This window comes from Anabrus simplex, chromosome 2 (genome assembly GCF_040414725.1).
Source record: "Anabrus simplex isolate iqAnaSimp1 chromosome 2, ASM4041472v1, whole genome shotgun sequence".
In the NCBI taxonomy this organism is placed as follows: domain Eukaryota; kingdom Metazoa; phylum Arthropoda; class Insecta; order Orthoptera; family Tettigoniidae; genus Anabrus; species Anabrus simplex.
Genome location: NC_090266.1, coordinates 856,918,251 through 856,935,822, shown reverse-complemented (window position 1 = coordinate 856,935,822; position 17,572 = coordinate 856,918,251). Strand labels below are relative to the sequence as shown.

The 17,572-nt window shown below is 40.8% G+C and overlaps 1 protein-coding gene across 1 annotated transcript in view; it reads left to right on the top strand.

Annotated features, from left to right (window-relative positions):
- Positions 1–17,572, top strand: part of LOC136863716 (uncharacterized) — a 769,999-nt gene that overhangs the window by 682,747 nt on the left and 69,680 nt on the right. The window contains exons 12-13 of the mRNA XM_067140074.2: positions 2,672–2,761; positions 5,952–6,075. Of these exons, the coding sequence (XP_066996175.2) occupies positions 2,672–2,761; positions 5,952–6,075 (214 nt within the window). The remainder of the gene's footprint in view (positions 1–2,671; positions 2,762–5,951; positions 6,076–17,572) is intronic.

Sequence of the window (17,572 nt, the reverse complement as noted above, 5' to 3'; positions counted from 1 at the left end):
TAACACAATTCTGTGTGAGTAGAATCCATATACGTAGTTTAGTTGAAATAAGTCCAGCAGTTTTCCCTTTTAGGAATATACAAACAGATAGATAACCACACAGAAAAAAAGAGCAAAGCAAAGTCATCACATACAGGCCATGAAGGCCCTTGGGGGTTGGAAGGTAAAGGCTTCCACTATCCGCAACCTCGGCACTTGATGGGGTAGAGTGGTTAGCTTTGCCCCAGGAATTAACGTGGTACTCATTTTTTGTGAGCCTCCGTGGCTCAGACGGCAGCGCGTCGACCTCTCACCGCTGAACACCGTGGTTCAAATCCCGGTCACTCCATGTGAGATTTGTGCTGGACAAAGCGGAGGTGGGACAGGTTTTTCTCCGGGTACTCCGGTTTTCCCTGTCATCTTTCATTCCAGCAACACACTCCATTCTCATTTCATAGCATCTATCAGTCATTAATTAATCACTTTCGGAGTGGCGACCCCATCGTACTACTGTAATAGCCTACATCTGCTTCATTCATTCCATCCCTGACCCGGTCAATGACTGGAAAACAGGTTGAAGGTTTTTCATTTTCATTTTTTGTGTAGGCTGAGTGAACCTCATGGGCATATGCACCTCTTAAATTTCTCAAATTTTACTACTTCCTGACGGGGATTCGAACCCACGTCCTTCCGAGCGAACCGAGCAAGCCTTTACCGCCTTGGTCAGGCAAGCTCCGTACATGAAAGTGTATTTTTTTTTTACAATTGCTTTACGTCGCACCGAAACAGAGAGGTCTTATGGCGACGCTGAGATAGGAAAGGGCTAGGAGTGGGAAGTGGACGTGGCCTTAGTTAAGGTACAGCCCCAACGTTTTTCCGGTGTGAAAATGAGAAACCAGGGAAAACCATCTTCAGGGCTGCTGACAGTGGAGTTCGAACCCACTACCTCCCGGATGCAAGCTCACAGCTGCACGTCCCTAACCGCACGGCCAACTCTCCCGGTCCAGTGTTTCTAAATGGGGTGTGAAGTGATTCAATTCCCAATTTCACATTTAAGTAAATTATTTAAAATAGCATATTCATTATTGTAAAAGCCTCCGTGGCTCAGGCGGCAGCACGCCGGCCTCTCACCGCTGGTTCCGTGGTTCAAATCCCAGTCACTCCATGTGAGATTTGTGCTGGACAAAGCGGAAGCGGGACAGGTTTTTCTCCGGGTACTCCGGTTTTCCCTGTCATAATTCATTCCAGCAACACTCTCCACTATCATTTCATTTCATCTGCCATTCATTAATCATTGCCCCAGAGGAGTGCGACAGGTTTCGGCACCCGGCACAATTCCTATCCTCGCCGCTAGATGGGGGCTTCATTCATTCCCTTCCTGATCCGGTCATTGACTGGAAAAAGGCTGTGGATTTTCATATTCATTATTGTGGTGTTTCACGATCGTGCACTCTATTTACTGACTCGTGACTGTGTTTCTTTACTATATGTATTGGATGCAAAGTAAGATCCACTGTTCGTTGTTTCATAGGGAATCTGTGAAGAACGCGTAGGGTTTTTGGTAATGACTTAACGATATTACTTCAGAAATCGGTTTGTCAGTAACTTTATCAATATTTGAAACGTTTGTATGCCTTGTTGAACTACAGTAAGTGATATTTCAGTAATTCACTACGAAACTAGCTGCTAATCAAACTGCTTATCGAAGCCTAGCTGCTTAGTGTACTTGCTACACAATATTCCCTAATAAACGTATTAAACTTCTACAAATTACCACATAACTGTTATAAATGGGCTTACGTCATACTTGTGTAATTCCTAGGCTACATAAATACATACTGTATTCACATGTTAACATGCTCAACTTAATCATAAATCTTACCTGTACATCTCCCCATCAGTCATTTGACATCTTTAGGTATGTTTTTGCGATGGTACAACCGTGCATTTCTTTCCTTACTTCGTTTATTAGGAAATATAACCGGCATCGTATATAGTCGAAAACTACTTTTGGAACCAAGTCCTGAGCATGTTCACCACTTAAAGGCAGGTCTTGTGGTGAAATAGAATTCGACCACTTGGAGTACAGAGTTGGATCTTTCTGTGGTAAAAAGGAATGTCGTTTTTCATTCGATTCTTTATCGTAACCCGTCTTCCAAACCGAAACATAGCAAGTTGTAGCCATAATCACATGCAGTAGTGATGTGAAATGTGTGCCGAACTACATTTTACAATCTGCCTTACGTCGGACCGAGACAGATGGGTCTTACGGCGACGAGGGTATAGGAAAGGGCTAGGAATGGGAAGAAAGAGGCCGTGACCTTTACTAAGGTACAGCCTCAGCATCTGCCTGGTGTGAAAATGGGAAACCACGGAAAACCATCTCCAGGGCTGCCGACAGTGGGGCTCGAGCCCACTACTTCCCGAATTCAAGGTAATAGCTACGTGACACATACCAAGTAACCAATTGCTCGGTTCCGAAATATACGTCCTTAGTATCCTATAAGAGAATATGGTACAGTTAATATGTTCCACTTTTCAATTCACACAAAAGTACACCTGATATTTTGCATATATCCTGTTACGGAAAAAGGTCAGAGAATGTTTACGTTTACATCTTTACATTGTAATATCATGTTTATATGCTTCACTAAATAACTGACTTCAATTTTTTTCTTGTTTTATGTTGAAGGTCCCTGCCGAGTTCTACGCTGCTGTGACTGTGTATTTCAGTGACATCGTTGGCTTTACGGAAATTGCTGCCGTCAGCACTCCCTTGGAGGTAGGCATTGAGTACCATTCTGTATATCAATTGTGAGATTCTCACAGCTATACATAGGGAGAGGTGCTACGAACAGAAAAAGGAACAAAATAATGAGAAAGAAGAGAGAGAGAAACAACTTTATTCGGAAATAAAGTGAGTCTGTTCCGTGCAATGATGCACAGCTCACTGATCAATTAAAACTCAAACAATAAAGTGAAAAATAAAATAAAATAAGTATTTGTTACAATTTGTAACTACAGATCGGTTTATATTTGGTCGGAAGTCCCATACATATGGTGCTTGATATTTTTTATAGAATCTGTTACGGCGGTTTAACACATGCCTACCGATTCGTGTTCATCAAATTAATTTTTTATAGAAATTGAGAACGGCATATTGCTTCGAAAGAGAAAACCATAACTTTAAACTTTCGATTTCCATACAAGTGATAGAATATTTGTTGTAATAGTCTTCACATTTCCCGTACACTGCTCGTTTCTCTCTTTCAACTGAAATAGAGTGTTCAGGATCATTGTTTTCGAAACAGATAGTCGGGTCCACAATGAGAGCTTCGGAGCCATTTCTGTAAATAAAAAAATAAAAAAGAAGCTACTAAATTACTGAACCGTTGATATCCATCACAATCCATTGTGAAGACTTCTTCATAGCAGTCAAATCATGTATTAGCCAGTAGTTCCTTGAGTTTATATTTGACTCTGTGGTGACGAGAGTTAATAAGTAACCCATTATGAGCACAGCTATAGATTACATGGGAAGAGGTTTCTGTCTCTCTGCTGCATCTGCGACTCCCTGCTCACACGAGGTACTCCATAAAGATTGGCATAGATGGTATTAAGATAGTCCAATCAGAGTTTGAAATTCCACCTTTCAGTGAACTCTTCAGTTGGTCTATGGGAAAATTTGAAACTCTGTAACACTTATTCCCTGCCAGTTCTGCTTACTCCATTCTTGTAATGATTTAATTCTAAGAAGGGAACATCGGTAATGGGTAAGTCGTCGATCGCGATGAAACTTGGAAAACACATGGAGGTACGCGCAAAAACGATGTCGGCATCAATTTTGGGTGCCAACATTCATTAGAGCGTTAACTACGGGGCCTAAAAGTTATGACATTTCAAATTCCGCGCGATCAGTGATGAATACCTGCTGGCCAATGCTAAGCTGGCACACTGCGTACTTGGAGACACGCCTCTGCACCTCCTCCCCTCCACGCTCCAATTGGTTCGCCACCGCACGTTTCCCTTCTCCCCGCGATTGCCGGCTGCGGTGGCGAGCCAATAGGAGGAGGTGCAGAGGCGTGTCTCCAAGTACGCAGTGTGCCAGCTTAGCATTGGCCAGCAGGTATTCATTGCTGATCGCGCGGAATTTGAAATGTCGCAACTTTTAGGTCCCGTAGTTAACGCTCTAATGAATGTTGGCACCCAAAATTGATGCCGACATAATTTTTACGTGTACCTCAATGTGTTTTCCAAGTTTCATCGCGATCGGCGACTAACCCATTGCCGATGTTTCCTTGTAAAGATCCTGACGCAAAATTTTATATGTTTTTAAATAGGTACCAAGTGATTCTTGAAAAAATTGCATTTCACCACTAAAGCCTACTATTTTGTCTCCTAAAGGGTTAGATAAAGCCTTTAACCTCTGCATTATTGAGAAATGTTGAAGATATTTTCCCACGTACAATTTAAAATTGTTAAACCTCTTAGCCGTCGAGGTGAACATTTGAGTAGATGTACTAAACTGGAAGCCCAGTTATGTTTCTGACACTGCTTTTAATCACGAGATCTATACAATTAGTTACCACAAGTGGAATTTTAGAAAAAGGTGCGATTTGTAAAGGGAAGGTCAGTATTGGAAAGTGGTACTGGTTGATAATAAATAGTTATGCAATATATTTGTCGAGGTAACATATTTAATTGGTTAAAGGTACAAGACTACAGGTTAATATCCGCGCGAGAAAAGCCATCGCAAATGTGCCTTGCTGGTCCATTAATAACCGGTGTAATCGCCTGACTGTTGAATGTAGGCATGCAAACCTGCATGCACTGTGTCGTACGGTGCCGGATGTCAGCTTGTGGGATGGAGTTCCATGCCTGTTGCACTTGGTCGGTCAATACAGGGACGGTTAATGCCGGTTGTGGATGGCGCTGGAGTTGTCGCCCAATGATGTCCTATACGTGCTCGATTGGGGACAGATCGGGGGATCGTGCAGGCCAAGGTAACATGCTGACACTCTGTACAGCACGTTGGGTTACAACAGAGCACGATGTGATTGTGCGATGTTCGAACACTAGCAAAAAAAAGAATGTTTTCATAACATGTGACCTCTGCAGCAGCTCTGTTGCAGGAGTTTCTAGTTGACGCCCATCGGAAACCTGAGCCTATGAGAGGATGGGCCCTATCTAGGATTGAATCTACAGTCAAAGACGGCACAAAGACCCTGTCTCTGAAACAGATGAAATAACCAATGAAGGTTAAAGTCCTCGTCAGGGCCAGGAATAGATCACTGGACCCCTTCGACTAAAGACCAGCATGTTAACCAGTTAGCTCCGGGAGTGGATAATAATAATAATAATAATAATAATAATAATAATAATAATAACGTATTATGCTCAACTCCGATTTTTGCTTAGGCCATCGAAAATTTTGCTAGCTCTGGCTCATCGACTAACGTCTAATCTGTTACACTGTACTCACTTTAACAAGCCTTAGGTTTCTTGATTTAACTTTTTATAACAAACTATCCACTATTTTAACATACAATAAGTGCTATTCTAAATTACTCCAAGAATTAAAACGAGGAGGATGATGTAAGCTCAAAATATCTTGGTATTTCTTGATCGTCTTGTCCAACTTTCGGTGAATGCGTACTTAAATTATCCATGGTTATGTATCAGTAATCAATTTATTGAGCTATTATCTTCGTGAATTACAATACTGCATTGTTCAGAATAATATTTGAATTACACATTCTATTAAGAACGTCACTAACAGAAGAACCGTAGAGCGCTGATTAGTAGCAGACATCTTCACTACTGAGAAGATGTAGCATATTGAACATTGTGCAGTATGTAGATATGCAAAAATTCTGTCTTTGTTTTGATTAATATAGGAAATAATTAGTTAAATTCTTAGCAATGAGTATCAAATTGGAGCTACCTCACTCATCTGATACTTCGTTTTCCAGGTTGTAACGTTCCTGAACTCCATCTACAAGCTGTTCGATGCTCGAATTGAATGCTACGACGTATACAAAGTGGAGACAATTGGAGATTCTTACATGGTTGCTTCAGGACTTCCTGTCACGAATGGTATGTTGAGTACTATAACCCTCAGATAAAACATTTCCTTAATAAATGGACGGTTTCAGGAAGTCAACTCATTCAGACTGGATTTTAAGATTTCTAAGCATGTTATAATTACTGTCAAAGACACACACTTTAGTTGGGACATATTCAACTGATATCATTGGTGATAGCGTCCGACTCGTTGGCTGAATGGTCAGCGTACTGGCCTTCGGTTCAGAGGGTCCCGGGTTCGATTCCCGGCCGGGTCGGGGATTTTAACATTCATTGGTTAATTCCAATGGCCCGGGGGCTGGGTGTTTGTGCTGTCCCCAACATCCCTGCAACTCACACTTAACACTATCCTCCACCACAATAACACGCAGTTACCTACATAGGGCAGATGCCGACCACCCTCATCGGAGGGTCTGCCTTACAATGGCTGCACTCGGCTAGAAATAGCCACACGAAATTAATTAAAAATTTGTGATAGTTACATTTACACAATTTTGCGCTTTTCAAAAATGTTTCAGATGCATTCTTTTCATCAGAAGGCCAGTTGAAATTGTCTAGGTACCAGATCAAATCATTCAAATTCTGAGTATAATGTGTCTGTAGTATACCGTATTGAATTTGGAAATGAAATCAAAGAATAATTGTTAGAAAATTGCGAACAGTACCACACATTTAGTGCAGAGCCACGGCTGGTCCGTGGTCCAACAGGTCTGCACTCTGACCGGCCAACCAAGCAGACGAGGGGTGGCCACGGCTTTACCGTGGCTCTACGCCTCTGCATTCGGGAGACGGGACCGGGCTGGACCTTACGGCTGGCTCCAACCGTCGGCTGTCCTGTGAATGGTTTTCCGTGGTTTTCCATTCTCCTGCACTAAAGCAAATGACGGGACAGTTCCGAATATAAGCCACGGGCGCGAACCCCCTCACCTTCTCCGAAAATCTGCTTCACCGAACAAATCTCCCGGACTGAGAGACGGCGTCACCACCTAAGAGGCCCGCCTCCCCCGTCAGTAAAGGAATGAAAACATTTTAGTAGTAGTAGTACAGTAGCAATAATGATTGGTCTCCATTAGCCATGTTTCCACGCGGGACAACCCTTATATTCATGCCGCTACGGATGCAACGCTATTATGGGAGCATCTTCTGTCTACTAAGAATTATGCCGAAACATGGCCTGAATAGTACCTGCTAATATCTCTCACATTCGTATCCACTACTGCAAACACCAACATCGTTCAAGTCGATTCGCAAAAATGCCTAACCTACGACTTGACTATGTACAGACGACGCCCTAATCCTGTCGTTGAGCCAACATTACAGTGTCTACTCATCCTTAAGTTATATAATACACACGGCATATTAAATCTATCGTTGAGCCAACGTCATGGGATCTACACATCATTTATACTGCCAGGCGAAATCGAAACTTGAATACAATGTCCGGATATTTAAATCTGATCCTCGTTGAAACTCTAACACATGAAGTGAAATTCGCTACAAAAATGAACTCGAACCTGGAAATATTACTGTGCCTATTTCCTACAATAAAGCGTGAAATCGAAATTAAACAACGTGTCCAAATAGTTTAATATATTCCTCAATACAATCTCAACTCCCAACACATGCAGTGAAGTCCGCTAAATAAAAATAAACTTAACTTTCGTGTGATATTACGCAATATCACTGAAAACAATAATCACTACCATCACGATATTCACGCTACAACTCGAGTGTGAAGCTCCAACTGACCTTCCATGTTAACACTCCAAACAGGTATTATCGTGAACTGTCCAGTGAAGTAACTTCCCATCGATCTACGCAATAATAAAATTCATTTTTCAGACCCACAATGTTTCCAGTCCACGATATTTCCATCTCGTAAAGATACAGAACAGAATTCAATTTACAATAATTAGGTATTGTCCTGACCGTGTATCAGAACGTATTTTGTTCGTGAGGTCGGCTATCACAAAAATGCACTTCGCTGGTATCAAATAGAACCGTCACCTAAACTTAACTGCCGTTACCTACGGTCTTACATAAAATAATAATCATGGGAGAACATCAACTTGTACTTAAAAGAGGCGTTACAACGCGCTCACTTGGATTTGACAGCCCTTTACATTCATCAGTCGTTCTGGATTGCTACAGGACATCGCTCCTCTCATACAGCCTGGCTCAGAAATACTACACCTCAACCTATACACCATGTCACAAAAATTCCTCTCCGTCGAAATACAGGGTCTCTTATCATCGGTATCCTGCTTATTCTACATCACTCACAAAATACAGGCTTACTCTGCCTTTAACATCCTCCTAACTATTTTAATAATATTTCATTTCCATTACAATCCATTTCCTTCTTGCTTGACACTTTTTTAAATACACGCGATCCCATGAACAGCCAACTTCATAATGATCTCACAATTAACTTATCGAAATGTTTTTCTGAATTCGGCCAAAATGGCATACCGTGAATTTTATCAGAAATACATGGTGTCACAAAATTTAAGTTTCTTAATAATGCCGACTTATGATTTTCTTCACTGGATTTCGATATAAACCTCAAATCTCGCTTGACATTACTACTAAACGCATAATTTATCATCTCAATTTTATACCGACTTGATTGTTATTATTATTGAACAATTTTATATTTGACTTTATCACACTTAACGGTTATTTTACCGTTATCATTATTGTAAGTTTTATCGGCTCCAGCATTATTTAATTGATTTTCCTTACAATATATAACTCCACTTTTATTTTTTTTGAAGAAATGTTAACACATTTTAAAGTCTCTCGTGCTGACACAAATAATAGAGAATTCGCCTCCACAATAGAATGAAGACAAGACATATCCTCGTTGTCGCAACACTTAAATTTTTCACACGCCACATATACAACGCGATGTTATGATTCATTAATTAATTAATTTAAAGGGACAAGCATTTACATTTCTGACTACAAAACATGATATTTAAATTATACAGATATGTAATTGCGTCGTTGGCATGGCGTTATCTCGGCTTCATTTTATAACAGCCACCTCGGACGTAGCCTCTTATACATGCAGGACATATTGTTAGCTTAAAAACTACCTTATAAATACACAGATTCCGCACTCGGTTTGAAGCAACACACATTTAAAAAATTATATATATATATAAAACACTTTATTCTGTCTATTTATACAACAGTTAAACCACCCCGGTTCGTGTCAAGAACTCAACTAATACAATTTGCGGAGACCTCCCAACTCCTTCCTATCCAGATGTTTCACAGGTGTGACTGACCGTGAGACACAGGCTTATCTCCGCCAGACCACAGTCCTTCCTTACTGATTACCAAAAATAATATCGTCCGCAGTAATTCACAAGAGCTATCAATGGATCTGCTGTCTCCCTATGCAGAAGTTCAGGACTCCTACAATTATTTAACTTACGATTTTCTTCCCCGACCGGGATGGATATCGTAGATACCATGTTATCAATATCTAATTTGTCTCCATTCACCACTTACCACTTGGTAATATATTCCACTCTCAAGTCAACTGGCTTTAGAAATTCTACAAGTCTATTTCGCCCACTTTAAGCCTTCTTCTTAATGTCGCCTGACGCAGATCCACACTCTCGGACAATTGAATGATGACTGACGCTCTTGGTTGAGGAGGGAGAATTTATGCATGTAGAAGGGATGCTCTGCTTGGCGTTATCTGCTGTTGTGCAATCATTCCCTTTGATGACCACTGAACGGATTTCTTTGAGACTCACCCCAGAGATTCCACCTATTTTTCCAGTCATGATGGTGTTGTTTGCTATTTGTTCCTGTATCTTTAACGGGCGTAATTAATTAATTTCGTGCACGAGGATTCCTGCGCATTTCGACTGCATGTCCTTTACACGTGTACACTACTCTGCCAGTATGAATGCCAACTTCTCTCCAGACCTAATTAAATACATGTCCACCCTGTGGACTTAAGCGTCATCACTTATTTCCCAAATTCTTAATTACTTATTTCTTTGTTAATGACAGTGCCGAAATCTTTCGCAGTGAGGGTTATTATCCAGAATTTCATTATTAATTACCCGAGGTCTGCCGAAATGTTCCGATCTAGTTCGATGTTTGGTAGGCCGCTTCCCGCTGTGGGTTGTCACGCCACAGAACGCGAGATGACCTTGCAATAAAAATATGGATGCACTTCATCTTGTAGTTCAAATTTCAGCAAGGTAGAATTATGGGTTCAATACATCTATCTCAAAATACGTCGGCCAATAAGATGATGATAATTATTATATTATTATTATTATTATTATTATTATTATTATTATTATTATTATTATTATTATTATTATTATTATTATTATTATTATTTTACGTCCCACTAATAACTTTTGCAGTTTTCGGAGACGCGGAGGCGTCAGAATTGTGTTCAGCGGACGCCTGTAACATGTCATTAAATCTACCGACATGAAGCTGGAGTATTTTAGTATTTTCAAATACCACCAGACTTTAAAAGACAAGATTGAACCCGCCAACTTGTGCTCAGAGGGCCTGTGCTCTACGCTCAGAGCCACTTAGCCCAGTACCAGCGATGTAAAGAATGCGAAATGTTTTGTCACAACTGCCACATGGATAGGAATCATTCGATTTGCACTGTGTAGAGTTGTTGACTGCCGAAATTGTATTTTTATGTTACTTTATAAATAATAGGTGCTGTGCGTGAGCTCCATCTTGTGAGGTGCTACTCAAGTATGCAGAACGTCAATTCTCATGATTTGAAGAAGTTCAATGTTCACAATGTGAACTACTGATTATAATTTATTGACGATAAGTAAGGCTGTACACCAGCCACGTGGTATGTTTGCCTCTAACCAGGGGGGCCCGGATACGATTCCTGGTCGTCCAAGGGTTTAATTTCTGTGTTAAGGACTGCAAAGGGGCTCACTCATCATTAGGGGCTGTCTGATATGAGAGGCAGCGGGCTCTGTCAAGAAAGATTAACAATATGACTGAGAAAGACATCGCTAAGAGCACGTGGTACTCTAATATTTGCTGGGCACCAGACTGCGTAGCAGTCACCCTGGCAGGACGAAACCCTTATTGACCTGTAAGTGCCACAGGGTTAAGGTATGGCTATGTTACTTCGGACGTGTTAAACGGATGTGAGAAATAAAAATGAGTGTCAAGGTAGTTAATACTGTATGTAAACATCTGAGATTTTCTAAGAGGTGAATCTCATGAACTACTCAACAATTAGGATCACTGAAATACACTCTAGACACTTTTAGTATTCAAAGCAATGCTGATAGAACGCATGCCATCCTTTTTTTCATTTTGAAGCCTTCCATTATCTGGACTACCTTCCTCACACAGTCGAACATGTGCTGTTATATTAATTAACTAGCAAGATACCCGTGCTTCGCTACGGTATTATACTGAAATTTATAATTGAATGCTAATTGTTTTAGATATATAATCCGCCGAAATTCGCGATCTGACTCGTTTTCTGCGAGAATGCGCCAAAATTCGCGATCTGACTCGTTTTCTAATAGATTACGGTATGTTTCCTCACATTTTTCAATCTTTCTTTCCAGCAATCGATTTCGTACTTCCCGGGCTAGGTCCAGATATTCCACCCCGTCAGTTGGGTCCCTAAATCTTTGCCATCTTTTCCTATAAGCGTTTTTAATATGGATCAAATCCTTCAGGAGATCCGGCGTGGTGTCGTCTTAGGTGCCTTGGCGGTACTGAACCCGCGGCCGGACTGCATTCTTAGTCATTACCCGTCCAGGACCATTTTCCAGGGGGGTCCGCACATTTGACAACGGTCCAGAACATTATTATTATTATTATTATTATTATTATTATTATTATTATTATTATTATTATTATTATTATTATTATTATTATTATTAAAAGATGTTCTGAACCCCACAGCAAGCTGCAAGATCGATCCTTGGCGGTAAATTACATCTGCTGCCAGTGTCATTGTTACAATGTGACCAGCACCATCGTCGCGCGTAGGCAAGTGTGCGGGATTTCTGGCGATACCAATGACATACTTCCGTGCATTGTTGACCTTATTATAGAGGTGAACAATTTGACGGTCCATCTCATTCCTATCGTTTATTTCAAATGTGTTTAAATTTTTATCTACATGCCAGGAGGATCTACTGTAATCTAAGAACGTTCTCCGAAGGAAAAGATGGCTGTTGAAAACCAGCCCAGGAAAGATAAAAAATGATCGGTTTATGATCAGAATAAGTACATCGAAACTATATAGCCTGTTTCCAGTCATTCGACAGGGTCAGGAATGGAATGAATAAAGCCCCATCTAGCAGCGACAATAGGAATTGTGCCGGCTGCCGAAGCACACCTCTGGGGCAATGATCGTTGAATGACAAATGAAATGAAATATTGGACAGTGTTGCTGGAATGAATGATGAGAGAGAAAATCGAAGTATCCGGAGAAAAACCTGTCCCGCCTCCGTTTTGTCCAGCACGAATGTCACATGGAGTGACCGGGATTTGAACCACGGAACCCAGCTGCGAGAGGCCGGCGCGCTGCCGCCTGAGCAACGGAGGCTCCTTAAGTACATTATGAACAGTAAAATCAATTGATCTCACCTCCTTTTACACCCCACCGCCGTTAAGTTTATTTACACCCCCCCCCCAAAAAAAATAGAAGACGTGTTTCTTTATGTTTAAAAGATATTCCAAACACCAATGTTCACATCTGTTACATTCAGTTTTGAGATATAAGTATCCCCATAAAAATAATTCACTTTATTTTCACTTCCTTTCACACTCCCCTCCCCCCTCCCCGTAAGTGAATTTTCCGGCAAAATATACTTGTTTCCTTAATAGTAAAGGATCTTCTAAATAGTAATTATCACGACTCTAACTTCTTCAGTTTTTGATTTATGTGTCTTCATGAAAGGAATTCAACTCCTTTTCACTCCCGCCCCCCAAACGCGTTTTTCTTTGTTTAAGGAGATTCAAATACCAATTTTCACGTCCGTAACAACTTTAGTTTCTATTAGATGTATGTATTCTCATACAATTAATTCAATTAATTTTTCAATTCTTTCACCCCACCCCCCACCCCCCTTCATTGGATTTTCCGAGAATACGTGTTTCTTTACTTTTAAAACAGATTCCAAAGCAGATTTCACGTCTGTAATATCTTCATTTTTGAGATATCAGTAGCCTAATTAAAAGAATTTAACACCATTTTCAGTCACTTTTACCCCCCCCCCCTTCCACCCAAGTGGTATTTCCGAAAGCTGAAAATACACGTTTCTTTATTTTTAATAGAGATAAAAATACCATTTTTCACTTCTGTAACATGTTAGTTTTTGAGATATACTGTAGAAATTCGCTTTTTAAAATTTCACCCCTTTTTATTTCCCCTTACGTGGAGTTTCCGAAAACAAATCACCTATCTTTCTTTACATTTACAGGAGATTCCAAATACCCACTTTTTACGTCTATAACATTTTACGTTTCTCAGATATTCTGTAGATATAGTCTTTCAAAAAATTCACCCCAGTTTGTCACTCCTGTTTAACCCCCATTAATTGGATTTTCCAAAAACAAAAAAATACGTGTTTCCTTATTTTTAAAGGAGCTCCCATATACAAATTTTCAGTTCCGTAATATTTTCAGTTTCTGAGATATATGTATCCTCATTAAAGGCATTCATCCCATTATTCACCCATTTACACCCCTCCTATTGGGATTTAAAGAAAGCAAATTGGTATCGCCAGAAATCCCGCACACTTGCCTACGCGCGACGATGGTGCTGGTCACATTGTAACAATGACACTGGCAGCAGATGTAATTTACCGCCAAGGATCGACCTTGCAGCTTGCTGTGGGGTTCAGAACATCTTTTAATAATAATAATAATAATAATAATAATAATAATAATAATAATAATAATAATAATAATAATAATAATGTTCTGGACCGTTGTCAAATGTGCGGACCCCCCTGGAAAATGGTCCTGGACGGGTAATGACTAAGAATGCAGTCCGGCCGCGGGTTCAGTACCGCCAAGGCACCTAAGACGACACCACGCCGGATCTCCTGAAGGATTTGATCCATATTAAAAACGCTTATAGGAAAAGATGGCAAAGATTTAGGGACCCAACTGACGGGGTGGAATATCTGGACCTAGCCCGGGAAGTACGAAATCGATTGCTGGAAAGAAAGATTGAAAAATGTGAGGAAACATACCGTAATCTATTAGAAAACGAGTCAGATCGCGAATTTTGGCGCATTCTCGCAGAAAGATTAAAGCATGAACGTGGGTTGGAGGAGGTGGGGTAATATTTGAGTGAAATCGTCACTGAATTCGTAGTAAGATGGCTGAGATTCGCATCCCGGCCACTTGTACGTGGGATCATGAAAATTAAACGTCGCATCCTTTTTTTCTCGATATTATACACAGCTGGAAAAGCCGAGGCCATGAGTACGATATCAACAGTCAAGTCAAACTGCAACAGGAACATTTCACTTTAACAAATTAATAAAGTGGGTTTTTGTTTCTTTTTTTCCTAGTGGCTTAACGTCGCACAAACATACCGAACGTCTTTGGCGACGCGAGGAAGGGAAAGGGCAAGATTGGGAAGGTAGCGACCGTGGCCTTAATTATGGCACAGCCCCAACATTTGCCTCGTGTGAAAATGGGATTCCATGGAAAACAATCTTCACGACTGCCGACGGTGAGATTCGAACCCATCATCTCCCGAATGCAAGTTCACGGCTACACAACACTATTCACGCGGCCAACTCTCTCAGTAAATTAATGAAGTAAAACGGAAATAGTTTCTTACACCATGCAGGAAATCAAACCACGTAGCCTACGTTTCGTTTACTCTTCATAATGATATGCAGCTCGTACTTTCAGCTGGTCAGCTTTGGAGAAGTCGTGTATCTTACCTCCAGTGCAGGGTATACCTTATACAGTAGTAACGTCCAACAGTCTCTTCCAGGATAACCTGGCCATTCTTTTGAAAATCCAGTTAATTAGGCCAGAAGAACGGAAACAAGCAGAAGAACTGCAGAAAGAGATTGACGAGAACGAGAAAGATGATCCAATAACGCGGAGTGACGTGAGGCTCTTGGACGGTAACAAGATAGTAAGGTCGAGAGCGTGGGATAAAGGTACAGTCTGTTTCGACATTTGAACACTTCGCCGAACAGACCGTCTCCTGCCAATTAGCGATTTTCAGTCAGTACATCTTCTGAAGTGTACGTAAGGACCTAGCCAATTCCACGTTAAGAAAACAGTACGGCTCTTATAGACCTACAAGGAGTGAATACACTCCGTCTAAGACATCCATAATTCCTCGTGATTAAGGGATACTATACTGTACTTTGTAATGGATTATGGAAGATAGATAAAAAGAATGAGGCATTTTTGCCTGTGAGTTATTAAAATAACTAGATAACATTTTATTTTTCATAAATATATTCGTAGGGAGGAACACAGCCATCGCTCCGTTGCCTTCCTTCTTCTGTGTGGCTCTGATACAAGCATCGTGTAGTCCCTCACTCTGTGAACCGCCGGCAGCTCACTTCTGTACTGGAGTCATAAAAAAACCAAACCCCATGGCACTACAGCCCTTGAAGGTCCTTGGCCTACCAAGCGACCGCTGCTCAGCCCGAAGGCCTGCAGATTACGAGGTGTCGTGTGGTCAGCACGACGAATCCTCTCGATACTGGAGTCATCTACAGTATTTATTTGTTGCGTGTGTATTTTTAGGCTTTAAATCAGTGCGTAATTGTCTTGCGTTGGGTGAAAATTATGCGATAAGCCTACGTGTGTGATTTCTTTCTTTAACATTAATACTGAGATCTTTTGTAGTCATCTACAGTATTTATTTGTTGCGCATTTATTAAAAAAACTTTCGTCAGCTTATCACACTTATTTCTGGGGTCTCTGGAGCCACCCGGGTTCATTTTGGTTCCGGCCGGGGGTTTTAGACCGGATGCCCTTCCTGACACCACATGACTCCTGAGACGAAAATCTCGACCAAGGGTCGACCGGGATTCGAACCTCAGCCTTCCAGATGGGAAGCCGGCAGTTAAGCCACTGAGATAATCACGCTCCCTTTTCTAGCCTTTATTGCCTGGAAAAAATTATTAAATGCAATTAAATGAATCCTCTCCAGCCCATAAAAATTATTTGTCTATTTTCTCCCCCAATTTGCCTTACACTTCAATGCTGAGGTTTTTTTAAGTGCCTTAGTTTACCTCAGATTCTGTACAAACCAAAAACAGCACCTGTAAACCCCCCCCCCTTCTCCCGTCACCTTTAGTTCATAAAAATCATTTGTAGCTTAGTTTCTTCCGCCTTTTGTCATGAAATTAAATTCTGAATTTCACGAATTTATGTGCTGCCGTTTTCACGTGGTGGTGTTGAGCAAAGCCGTTCGATATTGCAACCCTGTTGTCATAAGAGCAATACTGTTTTTTTAACATGGAATGAGCTATAGTCAGCGGTTGTCACAACTAGTACATTTGTTACAGTATACGGTACTTAAGGATCTAATCAACGATTGTAACATTCAGTGCACCTTCAGCAGTATACGTACGAGGTATCTGTGGCGCCTCTCTACCTTTAAAGACAGTACGCGTTAAATGGGGTGCACTGATAATAATAATAATAATAATTGTTACCGTGTTTTGGTGGTAGGTAGAGGTGTAAGAAGGTGCGGGCGTGAATGGGTCTCAAACTACGGAATCAAAGTTAATGTAAAATTTAACAAGGTTATATTTTCTTTTCAAGATTAAGTAATAACAATGAACAGGTACTTAGTAGCCGAAACACAATTTGAAATGTACAATTACAGGGATTACAGAATTTGGGCTTCGAGCCCTGAGTTCACAATTCTTGAGCAACTAGCCCAACTTTCCGATATACAAATTTTAACAAAGGGGCAGAAGACCCCAATCAAACCCTGGAGCACTTGCTCCAAATTACACAGTAAAGCCTCCTCGAGGCATACAACACTCCGTTTCCAAAAGAGCCACTCGCTCTTTAATTTAAGCCTCTCCCAGGCCACACCAAACTCCACCTTCAAGCTGTCCTCAACGGACATAAACACATGGGTAAAATACCCAATCTACTGAGGTCTATTAAATGAAAAGCAGGTTAATTAAATGACCTCTAAAACAATTTGAGAGGAGGCGAACTTGCACTCCTAATACACTTTGATTAAGACCTACTTGGCCCTAGGCCGTTAATACAAGGGCTAATCCCATACTAAAGAGGTGACTTAAGAAGAGAACAATTTGTTTTACGTTAACGAAGAATAGATTGAGAAAACTAAGTTCACCTCACAACAATATGAGTGGGAGCTCGAGAGGGTTAGCACTCTCTATCCCAGTATGAAGCTTTAAAAGAGAATATATGAAAAGAGTAGTTACATTTTAGGAAAAGGTTACATGGTTGAACGCTTAGAACCCGCTCCGAAAGTTAAACTGCTGAGCTAGCA